Source organism: Boleophthalmus pectinirostris, unplaced genomic scaffold (genome assembly GCF_026225935.1).
Source record: "Boleophthalmus pectinirostris isolate CB_2022bp ecotype Guang Dong unplaced genomic scaffold, ASM2622593v1 HiC_scaffold_14, whole genome shotgun sequence".
NCBI lineage: Eukaryota > Metazoa > Chordata > Actinopteri > Gobiiformes > Gobiidae > Boleophthalmus > Boleophthalmus pectinirostris.
In genome coordinates, this window is record NW_026571047.1 from 33,562,060 (window position 1) to 33,582,059 (window position 20,000).

Here is a 20,000-nt window from a genome sequence, read left to right on the forward strand (position 1 = left end):
TTAGACCTGGTTTAGTCCTGGTTTAGACCTGGTTTAGTCCTGGTTTAGTCCTGGTTTAGACCTGGTTTAGACCGGGTTTAGTCCTGGTTTAGTCCTGGTTTGTTGGAGCAGGTCTGGGGTCAGGTCCAAACATGTCCCAGAGAACCACAAATAACTGAAGAGTCACGAGAAGAACAGAACAGAACAGAACAGAACACAGGAGAACAGAACAGAACAGAACCCAGGAGAACAGAACAGAACACAGGAGAACAGAACTCGCTGAATACTCGTGGTTGGGTTTCCAAATAGGGAAATAATGCTCCAGATTCACAGTTATAACTGCTGGCCTCAATGAACTTGACCTGGAGCTGAACTCACTCAGAACGAGAACGAGAACGCTGAGAACGAGAACACCCAGAACAAGGACACTGTCTCAGACTGTGGTTCTGACCCGCTATCTTCTGTGTATTATTGTGTGTAGTGTTCTGACCCCGTGTGTGACCCCATGTGTGACCCCGTGTGTGACCCTGTTCTGATATGGGAAATCCAAAGAGTCCGTATTATATTGAATAATGTTGCATACTTAGGTCTGACTCGTGTCTGACCCTGTTTCTGACCCTGTTTCTGACCCTGTCTGACCCTGTTTCTGACTCGTGTCTGACCCTGTTTCTGACCCGTGTCTGACCCTGTTTCTGACCCGTGTCTGACCCTGTTTCTGACCCTGTTTCTGACCCGTGTCTGACCCTGTTTCTGACCCTGTTTTCTGACCCGTGTTCTGACCCTGTTTCTGACCCGTGTCTGACCCTGTTTCTGACCCGTGTGACCCTGACCCTGTTTGACCCTGTCTGACCCTGTTCTGACCCTGTTTCTGACCCTGTTTCTGACCCTGTTTCTGACCCTGTTTCTGACCCGTGTCTGACCCTGTTGCAGGATGTCGTGGGACGCGTACATTACAAACCTTCAGCACAGCAAACTGATTACGGACGCGGTCATCTGCAGCCATGATGGAACAGTGTGGGCCAAGAACGCCAACTTCACCCCCACTGTGAGTTTAACACTTTTACTCTACAGCTACTACTACTACTACTACTACTACTACTACTACTACTACTACTACTGGTGCCCATGTGCCCTGTACGTCCTGTGTGTATGTGTGTGTGTTCTGACTGTACATTAGTGTGTGTGTTCTGATTGTACATTAGTGTGTGTTCTGACTACGTGTGTGTGTTCTGACTGTACGTGTGTGTGTTCTGATTGTACATTAGTGTGTGTGTTCTGACTACGTGTGTGTGTTCTGACTGTACGTGTGTGTGTGTGTTCTGACTGTACGTGTGTGTGTGTTCTGACTGTACATTAGTGTGTGTTCTGACTGTACGTGTGTGTGTGTTCTGATTGTACGTGTGTGTGTTCTGACTGTACGTGTGTGTGTTCTGACTGTACGTGTGTGTGTTCTGACTGTACGTGTGTGTGTTCTGACTGTACGTGTGTGTGTGTCTGTTCTGACTGTACGTGTGTGTGTTCTGACTGTACGTGTGTGTGTGTTCTGATTGTACGTGTGTGTGTTCTGACTGTACATGTGTGTGTTCTGACTGTACGTGTGTGTGTGTGTTCTGATTGTACGTGTGTGTGTGTTCTGATTGTACGTGTGTGTGTTCTGATTGTACGTGTGTGTGTGTTCTGACTGTACATTAGTGTGTGTTCTGATTGTACGTGTGTGTGTGTTCTGATTGTACGTGTGTGTGTGTTCTGATTGTACGTGTGTGTGTTCTGACTGTACGTGTGTGTGTTTTGACTGTACGTGTGTGTGTTCTGACTGTACGTGTGTGTGTTCTGACTGTACGTGTGTGTGTTCTGACTGTACGTGTGTGTGTGTTCTGATTGTACGTGTGTGTGTGTTCTGACTGTACATTAGTGTGTGTTCTGATTGTACGTGTGTGTGTTCTGACTGTACGTGTGTGTGTGTTCTGACTGTACGTGTGTGTGTTCTGACTGTACGTGTGTGTGTTCTGATTGTACATGTGTGTGTTCTGACTGTACATGTGTGTGTTCTGATTGTACGTGTGTGTGTTCTGATTGTACGTGTGTGTGTTCTGATTGTACGTGTGTGTGTGTTCTGATTGTACGTGTGTGTGTTCTGACTGTACGTGTGTGTGTTCTGACTGTACGTGTGTGTGTGTTCTGACTGTACGTGTGTGTGTTTCTGATTTGTACGTGTGTGTGTTCGATGTGTGTGTGTGTTCTGATTGTACGTGTGTGTTTGTGTGATTGTGTGTGTGTTGTGTGTGTGTTCTGATTGTACGTGTGTGTGTTCTGATTGTACGTGTGTGTGTGTTCTGATTGTACGTGTGTGTGTTCTGATTGTACGTGTGTGTGTTCTGATTGTACGTGTGTGTGTTCTGACTACATGTGTGTGTTCGTAGCCGGAGGAGCTGAAGGGTCTGAATGGGACCCGTAACGACTTGTATCAGCGCGGAGTGAAACTCAGCGGAAGGAAGTTTCATGTTTTGCGTCATGAAATGGACGACCCCAACGAACCCCACATGAACCTCAAGAGCATCAAGGACGAGAGCGGCAAGACCTGCAACGCCACCGTCTACAAGACCAAGCAGAGTACGACAACCAGACCACGACCAGACCACGACCAGACCACGACCAGACCACGACCAGACCACGACCAGACCACGACCAGACCACGACCAGACCACGACCAAACCACGACCAGACCACGACCAGACCACGACCAACCACCCACGACCAGACCACGACAGACCACGACCACGACCAGACCACGACCAAACCACGACCAGACCACGACCAGACCACGACCACACCACGACCAGACCACGACCAAACCACGACCAGACCACGACCAGACCACGACCAGACCACGACCAAACCACGACCAGACCACGACCAGACCACGACCAGACCACGACCAGACCACGACCAGACCACGACCAGACGACCAGACCAGACGACGACCAGTCGACGACCCAGACGACGACCAGACGACGACCAGACGACGACCAGACGACGACCAGACGACGACCAGACGACAACCAAACGACAACCAGACGACGACCAGACGACGACCAGACGATGACCAAACCACGACCAGACGACAACCAGACGATGACCAGACGACAACCAGACGACAACCAGACGACAACCAGACGATGACCAGACGACAACCAAACGACAACCAGACGATGACCAAACCACGACCAGACGACGACCAGACGACAACCACGACAACCAGACGACAACCAGACGACGACCAGACGATGACCAGACGAGACCAAACCACGACCAGACGACAACCAAACGACAACCAGACGATGACCAAACCACGACCAGACGACAACCAGACGATGACCAGATGACAACCAAACGACAACCAGACGATGACCAAACCACGACCAGACGACAACCAGACGACGACCAAACGACAACCAGACGACAACCAGACGATGACCAGATGACAACCAGACGACAACAGACGATACCAAACGACGACCAGACGACAACCAGACGACAACCAAACGACAACCAAACGACAACCAGACGATGACCAAACCACGACCAGACGACAATCAGACGACAACCAGACGACGACCAGACGACAACCAGACGACAACCAGACGATGACCAGACGACGACCAGACGACAACCAGACGATGACCAAACCACGACCAGACGACGAATCAACCAGACGACAACAGACGACAACCAGACGACAACCAACGAGACCAGACGACGACCAGACGACACCAGACGACAAAACGACAACCAGACGATGACCAAACCACGACCAGACGACGACCAGACGACGACCAGACGACGACCAAACCACAACCAGGCGATGACCAGACGACGACCAGACGATGACCAAACTAGGACTAGAGCAAAACTAGACCAGCAACCCCACCGTCTACAAGACCAACAAATGTACGAGGCCCAAACAAGGATCAGACTAGGACCAGACTAGGAAACAAACAAGGACCAAACTAGGACCAATCTCTGACAAAAACTTGGACAAAACTAGGACTAGACCAGCAACCCCACCATCTAAAAGACCAACAAAGGTACAAGGACTGAACTAGGAAGAGACCAGGACTAAACCAAGACTAACCCAGTTGTTGTTCTCTGCAGCGCTTGTGGTTGGCATCGGTTCGCCGGACGCTCAGGGCGGAGCAGTGGCCTTAGACGTGTGCAAAATGGGCAAGTACCTGACCGAAGCAGGTTACTGACCTCAGAATCCTCATCACCACCAGTCCTCCACATCTCCTCGTCTGCCCCCCGACGTCTGCCCCCTGACGTCTGCCCCCGACGTGCCCCCGACGTCTGCCTGTACGACAACCCCTGACCACATAAACCCTCCAACATGGCCCCATAAAGGTGTAGTTCCTAATCTTGTAAACGTGTGTAGTTAGATCAGGCCTACAGTGCTCGTGTTTCTCTGTAGTTCTGATCTGACTCCCGTGGATCGTTCTGTTCTAATTTGGACATTTGAAATCTCAAAGCGCCGCCCAGTCCTACGAGAATCACCCATGAAGAACATCAAACTGGAGAAGGAAGAGCGGACGTCACAGTGGGAACGGGGGTAGATCTTTAAAATGGCATTTTGAAAATTTGAGATTAAAGATTCCTGTTAATAAGGTCAATGAGAAGAAACTCCTCTGTTACAGTTAGCAGCTCTGAAAAGTCCCGTTGTAGAATAATGATTTAATATAATAACAGTACTTCCTCTGGTTGAAGCGCGTTTCCGTCGACTGGCGACTTCTGACTTCATATTTATAGGTTTGGGTTTGTGGCTTCTGTTACACTGGGGCCTCCTAGCGCCATCTTACGGTTCTTTGTGGTACTTTATTGTAACTCCTGTGCCAAAGTTTTCTCAGGTGTCCCGTGAGCGCCCCTGTCTGTCCGGAGCCAGTGTTACATTTTCACAGAGATATTAAATAAAGATTTATTAAACCAGTGAAGTCTGTGTTTTTTTTGTATTTTATTTTGATGTCACTTGATAAAAAACAAATAACTCTGTTGGTGTTGGCGCCCTCTCCTGGATTCAGCCGCAGTTACACACGTGACAGTGGAACAGATCAAACTCACAAGTATCTGGACATCACATTCATGTCACCGCCCTCCACACCCACGGCAACACTCACAACTCCTTTTACTTTTTATGTGGTTTGGATTTTTGAATAGTCTGCACCTGTCTGCACCTGTCTGCACCTGTCTGCTCCTGTCTGCTCCTGTCTGCTCCTCTTCGTCCTCATCAGGAATCTGGGGAGTTTATCACGTTGTACTTTGTCATGAAATATCTAAAGGTAAATTAACAAATGTTGAACCTGATCATTTCTCTGAGTGACAAGAACCGAGAGCTCACAGTATCACAACACAAGTGTGTGTGTGTGTCTGTGTGTATGTATGTGTGTGTGTGTGTGTGTGTGTCTGTGTGTGTGTGTGTGTAAGACGTTGTGATGTGATGGGACACACAGTGACATCATCAGGTGCACCTGAGTGTTTATTGGACCTGTTCCAGACGACAGGTGCTGGGGTCAGGCGTCTGTCAGGTCGTCGTTGAAGTGCAGCAGGAGGGCGGGGCTAAAGAGGTCACGGTCCAGTCCGAGGTGGTCCAGCTCGAGGTCGTCGTCGCGGAGACCGTTCTCCTCCAGCGTGCGCCGCATGTCCAGGGCCGCGCACCTGCGTGTTTCCAGGTGTAACTGTGGGCGTGGCTATTGTACGACAGGTACCGACCCAAGATCTCCTCCAGGGTCTCCTCACTGCACACCTGCCCCAGAGACCGGATTTAGACCTGAGATAGTCCTGGTTTAGTCCTGGTTTAGTCCTGGTTTAGTCCTGGTTTAGTCCTGGTTTAGTCCTGGTTTAGTCCTGGTTTAGTCCTGGTTTAGTCCTGGTTTAGACCTGGTTTAGTCCCTGGTTTAGTCCTGGTTTAGACCTGGTTTAGTCCTGGTTTAGTCCTGGTTTAGACTGGTTTAGACCTGGTTTAGTCCTGGTTTAGTCCTGGTTTAGTCCTGGTTTAGACCTGGTTTAGACCTGGTTTAGTCCTGGTTTAGACCTGGTTTAGTCCTGGTTTAGACCTGGTTTTAGTCCTGGTTTAGTCCTGGTTTAGAACCTGGTTTAGTCCTGGTTTTAGACCTGGTTTAGTCCTGGTTTAGTCCTGGTTTAGTCCTGGTTTAGTCCTGGTTTAGTTCCTGGTTTAGACCTGGTTTAGACCTGGTTTAGACCTGGTTTAGACCTGGTTTAGTCCTGGTTTAGACCTGGTTTAGTCCTGGTTTAGTCCTGGTTTAGACCTGGTTTAGTCCTGGTCTAGACTGGTTTAGTCCTGGTTTAGTCCTGGTTTAGTCTGGTTTAGTTCTGGTTTAGTCCTGGTTTAGTCTGGTTTAGTCCTGGTTAGACCTGGTTTAGTCCGGTTTAAACCTGGTTTAGTCCTGGTCTAGACCTGGTTTAAACCTGGTTTTAAACCTGGTCCTGTTTAGACCTGGTTTAGTCCTGGTTTAGTCCTGGTTTAGACCTGGTTTAGTCCTGGTTTAGACCTGGTTTAGTCCTGGTTTAGTCCTGGTTTAGACCTGGTTTAGTCCTGGTTTAGTCCTGGTTTAGTCCTGGTTTAGTCCTGGTCTAGACCTGGTTTAGTCCTGGTTTATACCTGGTTTAGTCCTGGTCTAGACCTGGTTTAAACCTGGTTTAATCCTGGTCTAGACCTGGTTTAGTCCTGGTTTAGACCTGGTTTAGACCTGGTTTAGACCTGGTTTTAGTCCTGGTTTAGTCCTGGTTTAGTCCTGGTTAGTTTTAGACCTGGTTTAGTCCTGGTTTAGTCCTGGTTTAGTCCTGGTCTGGTTTAGACCTGGTTTAGTCCTGGTTTAAACCTGGTTTAAAACCTGGTTAGACCTGGTTTAGACCTGGTTTAGTCCTGGTTTATCCTGGTTTAGACCTGGTTTAGTCCTGGTTTAGTCCTGGTCTAGACCTGGTTAGTCCTGGTTTAAACCTGGTTTAGTCCTGGTCTAGACCTGGTTTAGTCCTGGTTTAGACCTGGTTTAGACCTGGTTTAGTCCTGGTTTAGTCCTGGTCTAGACCTGGTTTAGACCTGGTTTAGTCCTGGTTTAAACCTGGTTTAGACCTGGTTTAGTCCTGGTCTAGACCTGGTTTAGTCCTGGTTTAGTCCTGGTTTAGACCTTGTTTAGTCCTGGTTTAGACCTGGTTTAGTCCTCTTTTAGTCCTGGTTTAGTCCTGGTTTAGACCTGGTCTAGACCTGGTTTAGTCCTGGTTTAGTCCTGGTCTAGACCTGGTTTAGTCCTGGTTTAGTCCTGGTTTAGACCTTGTTTAGTCCTGGTTTAGTCCTGGTTTAGACCTTGTTTAGTCCTGGTTTAAACCTGGTTTAGTCCTGTTTTAGTCCTGGTTTAGACCTTTAGGTTTAGACCTGGTCCAGTACCTGGTTAGTCCTGGTTTAGTCCTGGTTTAGTACCTGGTTTAGTCCTCCTGGTTTAGACCTGGTTAGACCTGGTTTAGTCCTGGTTTAAAACCTGGTTTAGACCTGGTTTAGTCCTGGTTTAGTCCTGGTTAGACCTGGTCTAGACCTGGTTTAGTCCTGGTTTAAACCTGGTTTTAGACCTGGTTTAGTCCTGGTTTAGTCCTGGTTTACCTGGTTTAGACCTGGTTTAGTCCTGGTTTAGTCCTGGTTTAGTCCTGGTTTAGACCTGGTTTAGACCTGGTTTAGTCCTGGTTTAAACCTGGTTTAGACCTGGTTTAGTCCTGGTTTACCTGGTTTAGACCTCCTGGTTAGCCTGGTAGTTGTTTAGTCCTGGTTAGACTGGTCCAGACCAGGTTAGCCTGGTTTAGACCTGGTTTAGACCTGGTTTAGACCTGGTTTGGTTTAGTCCTGGTTTAGACTGGTTTAGTCCTGGTTTAGTCCTGGTTTAGACCTGGTTTAGTCCTGGTTTAGTCCTGGTTTAGACCTGGTTTAGACCCTGGTTTAGTCCTGGTTTAGTCCTGGTTTAGACCTGGTTTAGTCCTGGTTTAGTCCTGCCTGGTTTAGACCTGGTTTAGTCCTGGTTTAGTCCTGGTTTAGTCCTGGTTTAGTCTGGTTTAGACCTGGTTGTAGTCCTGGTTTAGACCTGGTTTAGTTCTGGTTTAGTTCCTGGTTTAGTTCTGGTTAGACTTGGTTTAGTCCTCTTTTAGTCCTGGTTTAGACCTGGTTTAGACCTGGTTTAGACCTGGTTTAGTCCTGGTTTAGACCTGGTTTAAACCTGGTTGGTTTAGTCCTGGTTTAGCCTGGTCCCTGGTTTGACCTGGTCCAGTACCTGGTTTAGTCCTGGTTAGTCCTGGTTTAGACCTGGTTTAGTCCTGGTTTAGACCTGGTCCAGTACCTGGTTTAGACCTGGTTTAGTCCTGGTTTAGACCTGGTTTAGTCCTGGTTTAGACCTGGTCCAGTACCTGGTTTAGTCCTGGTTTAGTCCTGGTCTAGACCTGGTCTAGACCTGGTTTAGTCCTGGTTTAGACCTGGTCTAGACCTGGTTAGACCTGGTTTAGTCCTGGTCTAGACCTGGTTTAGTCCTGGTTTAGACCTGGTCTAGACCTGGTCTAGACCTGGTTTAGTCCTGGTTTTACCTCCAGTCTGTGCTCCTGTGCGGTCAGTGTGTTGATGACTCTGATCCAGCGGGTTTTGTGGGACAGCAGACCGATGTAGTAGCGGGGGTCTGTCCACCAGGGGGGGCTGAGGTCACAGGCCCAGTCTGAGCGGGGCCCTGGGGGGGGCACGTGCAGGAAGCGCCCCCTGGGGGTGAAGTAACGCTGGCACTGGGTCACAGGGTCAACGAAGCGCCGCACCTGCACAACACGAGCCAACACTCAAATACAACTGGTTCAGACCTGGTTTAGACCTGATTCGGTCCTTGTTTGGTCCTGGTTTAGTCCTGGTTTAGTCCTGGTTCAGTCCTGGTTTAGTCCTGGTTTAGTCCTGGTTTAGTTCTGGTTTAGTCCTGGTTTAGTCCTGGTTTAGTCCTGGTTTGGTCCTGGTTTAGTTCTGGTTTAGTCCTGGTTTAGTCCTGGTTTAGTCCTGTTTTAATCCTGGTTTAGTCCTGGTTTAGTTCTGGTTTAGTCCTGGTTTAGTTCTGGTTTAGTCCTGGTTTAGTCCTGGTTTAATCCTGGTTTAGTCTGGTTTAGTTCTGGTTTAACTGGTTTAGTCCTGGTTTAGTCCTGGTTTAGTCTGTTTACCTGGTTTAGGTTTAGGGTTTAGTCCTGTTTAGTCCTGGTTTAGTTCTGGTTTAGTCCTGGTTTAGTCCTGGTTTAGTTCTGGTTTAGTTCTGGTTTAGTCCTGGTTTAGTTTTGGTTTAGTCCTGGTTTAGTCCTGGTTTAGTTCTGGTTTAGTTCTGGTTTAGTCCTGGTTTAGTCATGGTTTAGTCTGGTTTAGTTCTGGTTTAGTCCTGGTTTAGTCCTGGTTTACCTGTTTAGTTCTGGTTTAGTCCTGGTTTAGTTGGTTTAGTTCTGGTTTAGTCCTGGTTTAGTCCTGGTTTAGTTCCTGGTTTAGTTCTGGTTTAGTTCTGGTTTAGTCCTGGTTTAGTCCTGGTTTGTCCTGTTAGTCCTGGTTTAGTTGGTTTATCTGGTTTGTCCTGGTTTAGTTTCTGGTTTAGTCCTGGTTTAGTCCTGGTTTAGTTCTGGTTTAGTCCTGGTTTAGTTCTGGTTTAGTCCTGGTTTAGTTCTGGTTGATCTCACGTCTTTGGTGTCGGGGTTGAACCAGTTGCTGATGTCTTTCCCGGCGTTTTCCAGCAGGGGGAGCAGCAGAGCATCACCTGAGAAACAACACATGACCTGAGGTAAAACTACAACACATGACCTGAGGTAAAACTACAACACATGACCTGAGGTAAAACTACAACACATGACCTGAGGTAAAACTACAACACATGACCTGGAGTAAATCTGAGCAGAAAACAGCAGGGCAGGAGTCGTACCTTTGTGCCGTCGGGCAGGAGTCGTACCTTTGTGCCGTTGGGCAGGAGTCGTACCTTTGTGCCGTTGGGCAGGAGTCGTACCTTTGTGCCGTCGGGCAGGAGTCGTACCTTTGGGCAGGAGTCGTACCTTTGTGCCGTTGGGCAGGAGTCGTACCTTTGGGCAGGAGTCGTACCTTTGTGCCGTTGGGCAGGAGTCGTACCTTTGTGCCGTCGGGCAGGAGTCGTACCTTTGTGCCGTCGGGCAGGAGTCGTACCTTTGTGCCGTCGGGCAGGTGTCGTACCTTTGTGCCGTCGGGCAGGAGTCGTACCTTTGTGCCGTCGGGCAGGAGTCGTACCTTTGTGCCGTTGGGCAGGAGTCGTACCTTTGTGCCGTTGGGCCAGGGCGCTCAGGTCCAGGACTCGGCCCAGCACACAGACCCACAGGTCGTCGCTCGTGTTGTGGGCGGAGACTTCAGACGGAGTGAAGAACCTCGGCCGACTCATCCCACCTGAAGACCAGGACTAAATCAGAACTAAACCAGGACTAAACCAGGTCTAAACCAGGACTAAACCAGAACTAAACCAGGACTAAACCAGGACTAAACCAGGACTAAATCAGAACTAAATAAATCAGAAACTAAACCAGGACTAAACCAGGACTAAACCAGGACTAAATCAGAACTAAACCAGGACTAAACCAGGACTAAATCAGAACTAAACCAGGACTAAACCAGGACTAAATAAATCAGAACTAAACCAGGACTAAACCAGGACTAAACCAGGACTAAACCAGGACTAAATCAGAACTAAAACAGAACTAAACCAGACTAAACCAGAAAAACTAAACCAGGACTAAATCAGAACTAAACCAGAACTAAACCAGGACTAAATCAGAACTAAACCAGGACTAAACCAGGTCTAAACCAGGACTAAACCAGGACTAAATCAGAACTAAACCAGGACTAAACCAGAACTAAACCAGGACTAAACCAGGACTAAATCAGAACTAAACCAGAACTAAACCAGGACTAAATCAGAACTAAACCAGGACTAAACCAGGACTAAATCAGATCTAAACCAGGACTAAACCAGAACTAAACCAGAACTAAACCAGGACTAAATCAGGACTAAATCAGAACTAAACCAGGACTAAATCAGAACTAAACCAGGACTAAATCAGGACTAAATCAGAACTATACCAGGACTAAACCAGAACTAAACCAGGACTAAATCAGGACTAAATCAGAACTAAACCAGGACTAAATCAGAACTAAACCAGGACTAAACCAGAACTAAACCAGGACTAAATCAGAACTAAACCAGGACTAAACCAGGACTAAACCAGAACTAAACCAGGATTAAATCAGAACTAAACCAGGACTAAACCAGGTCTAAACCAGGACTAAACCAGGACTAAATCAGAACTAAACCAGGACTAAACCAGGACTAAACCAGGACTAAACCAGGTCTAAACCAGGACTAAACCAGGACTAAACCAGGACTAAACCAGAACTAAACCAGGACTAAACCAGAACTAAACCAGGATTAAATCAGAACTAAACCAGGACTAAACCAGGACTAAATCAGAACCAAATCAGAACTAAACCAGAACTTAACCAGGACTAAACCAGGACTAAATCAGAACTAAACCAGAACTTAACCAGGACTAAACCAGGACTAAATCAGAACTAAACCAGGACTAAACCAGGTCTAAACCAGGACTAAATCAGGACTAAATCAGAACTAAACCAGGACTAAACCAGAACTAAACCAGAACTAAACCAGGACTAAATCAGGACTAAATCAGAACTAAACCAGGACTAAACCAGAACTAAACCAGGACTAAACCAGGTCTAAACCAGGACTAAACCAGGACTAAATCAGAACTAAACCAGGACTAAGTCAGAACTAAACCAGAACTGAACTAGGACTAAACCAGGACTAAATCAGAACTAAACCAGGACTAAACCAGGTCTAAACCAGAACTAAACTAGGACTAAACCAGGACTGAACCAGGTCTAAACCAGAACTAAACCAGGACTAAACCAGGACTAAACCAGGTCTAAACCAGAACTAAACCAGGTCTAAACCAGGTCTAAACCAGAACTAAACCAGGACTAAACCAGGTCTAAACCAGGACTAAACCAGGTCTAAACCAGAACTAAACCAGGTCTAAACCAGAACTAAACCAGGTCTAAACCAGAACTAAACCAGGACTAAACCAGGTCTAAACCAGGACTAAACCAGGACTAAACCAGGTCTATAAAAAGTCTATAAAAGTTCTATAAAAGTTGCTAACGTATTTTAGCTTTAGCTCGTTTTCCAAAGGCGGGAAACGGTTTAAACACAAAACACACCGAACATTCACTTTACCGATTATTCTGCGTCACTTTGGGCTCGTTTTTTACAGTTTTCCTCTAAAAAAGAAAAGATAAATAACATAAATAACAAGTCTGGAAGTTCAAACTACATAAACCCATAAAGTCCCGTACTGTGTCCAAACCTGCGGAGGATCTGCGTGCGTGTCTCCATGGCGACGAGAGCCCGTGACGTCAGAGACACGCAGGAGACGCAAATCAATAAATAAAATGTAAATAATGTAAAATAATAATAAATAAAATTTAATGAATACAATACATTCAAATATACAGTAAATAGTAAAACAATAATAAATAAATAAATAATTTAATTAATTAATAAATAAAATAGACAGTGGTGTATTTCATGAGTCAGCTGTTTATTAGAATCGGTGTCAAGTTTTTTACATCAAATGAAACGGACTGAACGATAAACGCTAAAATAAAAAGGCTGGGGGAAAAAATAAATAATAACATGGCTCCTTATAAAAACATATACAAATATAAAAATATACTGGGTCTGTCTGAAGAACATATGGAACTCAGGCCCACAGAACCAGCACCTATAGAACCAGCACCCACAGAACCAGCACCTGTAGAACCTACACCTATAGAACCAGCACCTATAGAACCAGCACCTATAGAACCAGCCTAGACCCAGCACCCACAGAACCAGCACCTACAGAACCTGCACCTATAGAACCAGCACCTATAGAACCAACACCTATAGACCCAGCACCCACAGAACCTACACCTATAGACCAGCACCTATAGAACCTACACCTATAGAACAGCACCCACAGAACCAGCACCTATAGAACCTACACCTATAGAACCAGCACCCACAGAACCTGCACCCACAGAACCAGCACCCACAGAACCAGCACCTATAGAACCAGCACCTATAGAACCTGCACCCACAGAACCAGCACCTATAGACCAGCACCCACAGAACCAGCACCTATAGAACCAGCACCTATAGAACCAGCACCCACAGAACCAGCACCCATAGAACCTACACCTATAGAACCAGCACCTATAGAACCTACACCTATAGAACCAGCACCTATAGAACCAGGACCAGCACCTATAGAACCAGCACCTATAGAACCAGCACCTACAGAACCTACACCTATAGAACCTGCACCTACAGAACCAGCACCAATAGAACCAGCACCTATAGAACCAGCACCTCCAGAACCTGCACCTATAGAACCAGCACCTATAGAACCAGCACCTATAGAACCAGCACCTACAGAACCTGCACCTATAGAACCTGCACCTATAGAACCAGCACCTGTAGAACCAGGACCAGCACCTATAGACCCAGCACCCACAGGAGCTGCTGCACCCATGGGACCACCGCGCTGTCCCGCACGTGCCTCTTTGTAGCCGGGGTCGGGGGTCGCGGGTCCCGGTGTGTGTGTTTTGGGGGGGGTCACACCTCGGCCTCCCGGGTGGAATGTTTACGACGTGGCAGCGCCGCTTCACTTTCCCCTTTTCACGAACTTTCTGCGGCGGCCCGAGGCTACGGAAAACCCGGAGCCCCGAGCACCAATCACAGCCGCTCCTGCTCCCGCTGCCCTGCTCCTATTGGCCGCGGCCGCTGTCCCTCGGCTCAGTCACGCCTCTGATTGGTCCTTTCTCTCTCAGAGGCGGGACTGGCGCGTGGCGGAGGACATCGCGAGAGTCTCGGAGTTGGCAGCGCAGAGCAGCTGATGCAGACCGAGCGAGGAGACCCACGGCCCGCGACCAGAGCTCCAGACACCCACGGCCCGAGCGCGGAGACCAGGCCCAGACCCACGGCCCGCGACCAGAGCTCCAGACACCCACGGCCCGAGCGCGGAGACCCACGGCCCGCGACCAGAGCTCCAGACACCCACGGCCCGCGACCAGAGCTCCACAGACCCACAGCTCCAGAGCTCCACATCCCACGGCCCCGCGTTGAGCGCTCCTCTCCGGCCGCAGACATGCTCCCCCCGCGGCTCCTGTGCGCCGTGGCTCTCCTCCTGCTCCACAGCTCCGTGGAAGCCGAGCAGCGGAGGTTTTCTCCAGGTAAGTCCGCCTCTGGAGCTCCTGCGCCCGGACACACGGACCCGGGGCTCCGCTGGCGCAGCTCCGGTCCGGTCCTGGGTCTTTCCACGTTCACACGCACTTTCCCCCCGCACTAAAGCTTCATCCACGCGGGGTGAGCGGCCCAGGGGAGCCCGGGGGTGGAGGGTCAGGGGTAGTTGGAGGTAGTTGGAGTTTGTTAGAGTTTGTTAGAGTTTGTTAGAGTTTGTTAGAGTTTGTTAGAGTTTGTTAGAGTTTGTTGGGTTAGTTTTAGTCCCGCGGGGCTCGTCTCTCCCTGTGACCCGGTTCTATTGTGCGCGTGGAGAAAAGAGGAACTTTAGACCCGCTCTGTCACGCACACGCTCACGCACACGCACGGGTTTTCCTCATTTTGATTGTGTGTGACCTCGTGACGTCACAGGGCGCTCACCTGGAGACTTTAATGAGCCGACATAAATAACACGAGCTCACCCGAGTTAACCTGTGCACGAGACCGGACCAGGACCGAACCAGGACCGAACCAGGACTAAAGCAGGACTAAAGCAGGACTAAAGCAGGACTAAAGCAGGACTAAAGCAGGTCTAGCTCAGACACTCTGACTGTGGGATTTATGCTGAAAATGCAAATCCAGTTTCCTGTTTCCTGTTTACATCATTTCTGATTTAAAGTACTTTTTTTTCTAAACTTCAGGAGAATTCTTTTGTTAAAATTACGTGAAAATCCACAGACACAAAACTCAGCTGTTCAAACAAGAGAGTCACAAGTAAACAAGACCTGCTTTAGTCCGGCTTTAGACCTGGTTTAGACCTGGTTTAGACCTGGTTTAGACCTGGTTTAGACCTGGTTTAGTCCTGGTTTAGTCTTGACATGGCTGACATGTGAAATACCCCTCTAACCCTGTGTCATGTCTGTCTGTGTGTTTTGTGTGTGTGTGTGTGTGTGTGTGTGTGTGTGTGTGTGTGTGTGTGTGTGTGTGTGTGTGTGTGTGTGTGTGTGTGTGTGTGTGTGTGTGTTGTGTGTGTGTGTGTTTTGTGTGTAGAGGACCTGTTGGTGATCACTGCAGCCACGGAGGAGACGGACGGATTCAAACGTTTCATGAAAACGGCCGCACAGTTCAACTACACCGTCAAGGTACCGACAGTCAACACAGTCATCACAATCATAATCATCACAATCATCACAATCATAATCACAATTATAATCATCACAATTATAATCATCACAATCATCAATCATAATCATCACAATCATCACAATCATCACATCATCATCATCACAATCATCACAAATCATCACAATCATCACCTTCATAATCACAATCATAATCACAATCATCATCACAATCATCACAATCATCACCAATCATCACCATCACAATCATCACAATCATCATCACAATCATCACAATCATCACCATCATCATCACAATCATCACTATCACAATCATCACCTTCATAATCATAATCATCACATCATCATCACAATCATCATAATCACAATCATCACAATCATCACATCATCATAATCACAATCATAATCATCATCACAATCAAATCATACACAATCATCACAATCATCATAATCATCATAATCATAATTAAAGAGACAAGGGCAGTCACACAGGAGGAGCTCGGAGTAGAGCCGCTGCTCCTCCACGTGGAGAGGAGCGTCTGAGGGGAGGACGTCTGTTCTGATGTCTCCTGGACGTGTCCCTCAGGAGGTGTTCATGTCCCACCTGGTGGGACGATGTCTCTGGACTGGACTGGGAACACCTCAGGTCCCACTGGAGGAGCTGGAGGAAGTGTCTGGGGAGAGGGATCGTGAGCCAACGTCCAGGAGACTGAAGAGTTTGTCTTTGGTCAAAAGTGTTTTGGGGTTTACAGGTGGAATGAGGAACAGGAGGTGCTCCAGAGCCAGGGCTCAAGAGAGGGGAGGGCATCTGACTCTCATGTGTTCCTCAGGTTCTCTGTTCCTCAGGTTGTGTTCTCATGAGTTCTTGTTGTGTTTGTTCTTGTTTGTTCCTCAGGTTGTGTTCTCATGTGTTCTTGTTTGTTCTTGTGTTCTTGTGTGTTCCTCAGGTTGTGTTCTCATGAGTTCTTGTTTCTTGTTTGTTCTTGTTTGTTCTTGTTTGTTCCTCAGGTTGTGTTCTCATGAGTTCTCATGAGTTCTTGTTTGTTCTTGTTTGTTCTTGTTTGTTCCTTGTTCTTGTGTGTTCCTCAGGTTGTGTTCTCATGAGTTCTTGTTTGTTCTGGTGTGTTCTTGTTTGTTCTTGTTTGTTCCGCAGGTTCTCGGTCTGGGGGAGGAGTGGAGAGGAGGAGACGTGGCGAAGACGGTGGGAGGAGGACAGAAGGTTCGTTGGTTGAAGAAGGAGCTGCTGAAACACAAAGACGACCCCCACAAAGTCATCCTGTTTGTCGACAGGTGAAGCCCTGCCACCTGCCCCTGTCCCCCCGAACTCGTGTCTCCTAACTCGTGTCTCCTAACTCGTGTCTCCTAACTCGTGTCTCCTAACTCGTGTCTCCTAACTCATGTCTCGTGTCTCCTAACTCGTGTCTCCTAACTCGTGTCTCCTAACTCATGTCTCGTGTCTCCTAACTCGTGTCTCCTAACTCGTGTCTCCTAACTCGTGTCTCCTAACTCGTGTCTCCTAACTCGTGTCTCCTAACTCGTGTCTCCTAACTCGTGTCTCCTAACTCGTGTCTCGTGTCTCCTAACTCGTGTCTCCTAACTCGTGTCTCCTAACTCGTGTCTCCTAACTCGTGTCTCCTAACTCGTGTCTCCTAACTCGTGTCTCCTAACTCGTGTCTCCTAACTCGTGTCTCCTAACTCGTGTCTCCTAACTCGTGTCTCCTAACTCCTAACTCGTGTCTCCTGTCTCCTAACTCGTGTCTCCTGCTCCGTCTCTAACTCGTGTCTCGTGTGTCTGTGTGCGTCCTAGCTCGTGTCTGGTGCGTCCTAGCTCGTGTCTGGTGCGTCCTAACTCGTGTCTGGTGCGTCCTAACTCGTGTCTGGTGCGTCCTAACTCGTGTCTGGTGCGTCCTAACTCGTGTCTCCTAACTCGTGTCTCCTAACTCGTGTCTCCTAACTCGTGTCTCCTAACTCGTGTCTCCTAACTCGTGTCTCCTCTCGTAACTCGTGTCTCTAACTCGTGTCTGTGTCTCCTAACTCGTGTCTCCTAACTCGTGTCTGGTGCGTCCTAACTCGTGTCTCCTAACTCGTGTCTCCTAACTCGTGTCTCCTAACTCGTGTCTCCTAACTCGTGTCTGGTGCGTCCTAACTCGTGTCTGGTGCGTCCTAACTCGTGTCTGGTGCGTCCTAACTCGTGTCTCCTAACTCGTGTCTCGTGTCTCCTAACTCGTGTCTCGTGTCTCCTAACTCGTGTCTGGTGTCTCCTAACTCGTGTCTCCTAACTCGTGTCTCGTGTCTCCTAACTCGTGTCTCCTAACTCGTGTCTCCTAACTCGTGTCTCCTAACTCGTGTCTGGTGTCTCCTAACTCGTGTCTCCTAACTCGTGTCTGGTGTCTCCTAACTCGTGTCTCCTAACTCGTGTCTCCTAACTCGTGTCTCCGTGTCTCCTAACTCGTGTCTCCTGTCTCCTAACTCGTGTCTCCTGTGTCTCTCTAACTCGTGTCTCCTAACTCGTGTCTCCTAACTCGTGTCTCCTAACTCGTGTCTCCTAACTCGTGTCTGGTGTCTCCTAACTCGTGTCTGGTGTCTCCTAACTCGTAACTCGTGTCTCCTAACTCGTGTCTCCTAACTCGTGTCTGGTGCGTCCTAACTCGTGTCTGGTGCGTCCTAACTCGTGTCTCCTAACTCGTGTCTCCTAACTCGTGTGTCTCCTAACTAACTGTCGTGTCTGTGTCTCTAACTCGTGTCTGTGTGTGTCTCTGTGTCTAACTCGTGTCTGTGTGTGTCTCTCCTAACTCGTGTCTCTAACTCGTGTCTGTGTCTGGTGCTGTGTCTCTCTAACTCGTGTCTGTGTGCGTGTCTCCTAACTCTCCTTAACTCGTGTCTCCTAACTCGTGTCTCCTAACTCGTGTCTCCTAACTCGTGTCTCCTAACTCGTGTCTCCTAACTCGTGTCTCCTAACTCGTGATCGTGTGCGTCGGTGGCCGTGTAGGAGTGTCTGCTTCATAAACTCGTGTCTCTCGTGTCTCGGACACAAAGTGTGTGTTTCGTGCTCGAACTCGGGTTTCTGCTGGCCCGACCAGAGACTCGCCTCCAAGTACCCAGAGGTGCATTCTGGGAAACGCTTCCTCAACTCTGGAGGTCAGTGCACACGGGGAGGGACCTGACACACACGGGGAGGAGGGACCTGACACACACGGGGAGGAGGGACCTGACACACACGGGGAGGAGGGACCTGACACACACGGGGAGAACACCTGACACACACGGGGAGAGCACCTGTCACAGACAGGGAGAGCACCTGTCACACACAGGGAGGGCACCTAATGTTTGTGTGTTCAGGGTTCATGGGCGTGTGTGCGAGGGCATCTGACGTTTGTGTGTGCAGGGTTCATGGGCGTGTGTGCGAGGGCATCTGACGTTTGTGTGTGCAGGGTTCATGGCGTGTGTTGCGAGGGCATCTGACGTTTGTGTGTGCAGGGTTCATGGGCGTGTGTGCGAGGGCATCTGACGTTTGTGTGTGCAGGGTTCATGGGCGTGTGTGCGAGGGCATCTGACGTTTGTGTGTGCAGGGTTCATGGGCGTGTGTGCGAGGGCATCTGACGTTTGTGTGTGCAGGGTTCATGGGCGTGTGTGCGAGGGCATCTGACGTTTGTGTGTGCAGGGTTCATGGGCGTGTGTGCGAGGGCATCTGATGTTTGTGTGTGCAGGGTTCATGGGCGTGGCGCCGGAGCTCGCCGCTTTGGTCCAACAATGGAAATACAAAGACAACGACGACGACCAGCTCTTCTACACACGCATCTACCTGGACAAGGCCCAGAGGGTGAGCGGGAGGGCACCTGACACACTCTGACACACTCTGACACACTCTGACACACTCTGACACACACTGACACACTCTGACACACACTGACACACCCTGACACACTCTGACACACTCTGACACACACTGACACACTGACACACTCTGACACACACTGACAAGCTCTGACACACTCTGACACACTGACACACTCTGACACACACACTACACACCTGACACACACTGACACACCCTGACACACTGACACACTGACACACACCACCTGACACACACTGACACACACTGACACACTGACACACTGACACATGACACACACACTCACTGACACACCCTGAGACACACTCTGACACACACACACACTCTGACACGGACGGGACACACACACGACACTGACACACACGGGGACCTGACACACACGGGGACCTGGCACACACGGGGACCTGGGGACCTGACACACACGGGGACCTGACACACACGGGGACCTGACACACACGGGGACCTGACACACACGGGGACCTGACACACACGACACACACGGGGACCTGACACACGGGGACCTGGGGGACCTGACACACGGGGACGTCTGACAGAAATGAACTGATGAAATGTTTTTCAGACTAAGTACAACATGACTCTGGATCATCGCTCCAGAATCTTCCAGAACCTGAACGGAGCCGTGGGTGAGAAACACACACACACACACACACACACACA

The 20,000-nt window shown here is 48.9% G+C and overlaps 3 protein-coding genes across 3 annotated transcripts in view; 2 read left to right on the forward strand and 1 right to left on the reverse strand.

Moving 5' to 3' along the window:
• LOC110174876 (profilin-like) overlaps positions 1-4,961 on the forward strand; it is an 8,129-nt gene extending 3,168 nt beyond the window's left edge. The window contains exons 2-4 of the mRNA XM_020940987.2: positions 910-1,024; positions 2,400-2,589; positions 4,132-4,961. Coding sequence (XP_020796646.1) covers positions 911-1,024; positions 2,400-2,589; positions 4,132-4,229 — 402 coding nt within the window. The 5' untranslated portion in view covers position 910 and the 3' untranslated portion in view covers positions 4,230-4,961. The remainder of the gene's footprint in view (positions 1-909; positions 1,025-2,399; positions 2,590-4,131) is intronic.
• Positions 4,962-5,061: 100 nt separating this feature from the next.
• LOC110174875 (cytochrome b5 domain-containing protein 1) lies at positions 5,062-12,516 on the reverse strand. The gene is given in 7 exon segments (XM_020940986.2): positions 5,062-5,678; positions 5,681-5,770; positions 8,605-8,823; positions 9,709-9,785; positions 10,310-10,435; positions 12,300-12,343; positions 12,419-12,516. Coding segments are annotated over 5 exon segments (648 nt in total). The 5' UTR covers positions 10,431-10,435; positions 12,300-12,343; positions 12,419-12,516; the 3' UTR covers positions 5,062-5,537.
• A 1,569-nt stretch (positions 12,517-14,085) lies between these two features.
• LOC110174873 (multifunctional procollagen lysine hydroxylase and glycosyltransferase LH3-like) overlaps positions 14,086-20,000 on the forward strand; it is a 16,710-nt gene continuing 10,795 nt past the window's right edge. The window contains exons 1-7 of the mRNA XM_055149935.1: positions 14,086-14,338; positions 15,375-15,466; positions 16,620-16,756; positions 17,274-17,381; positions 18,456-18,604; positions 19,174-19,286; positions 19,903-19,966. Coding sequence (XP_055005910.1) covers positions 14,254-14,338; positions 15,375-15,466; positions 16,620-16,756; positions 17,274-17,381; positions 18,456-18,604; positions 19,174-19,286; positions 19,903-19,966 — 748 coding nt within the window. The 5' untranslated portion in view covers positions 14,086-14,253. The remainder of the gene's footprint in view (positions 14,339-15,374; positions 15,467-16,619; positions 16,757-17,273; positions 17,382-18,455; positions 18,605-19,173; positions 19,287-19,902; positions 19,967-20,000) is intronic.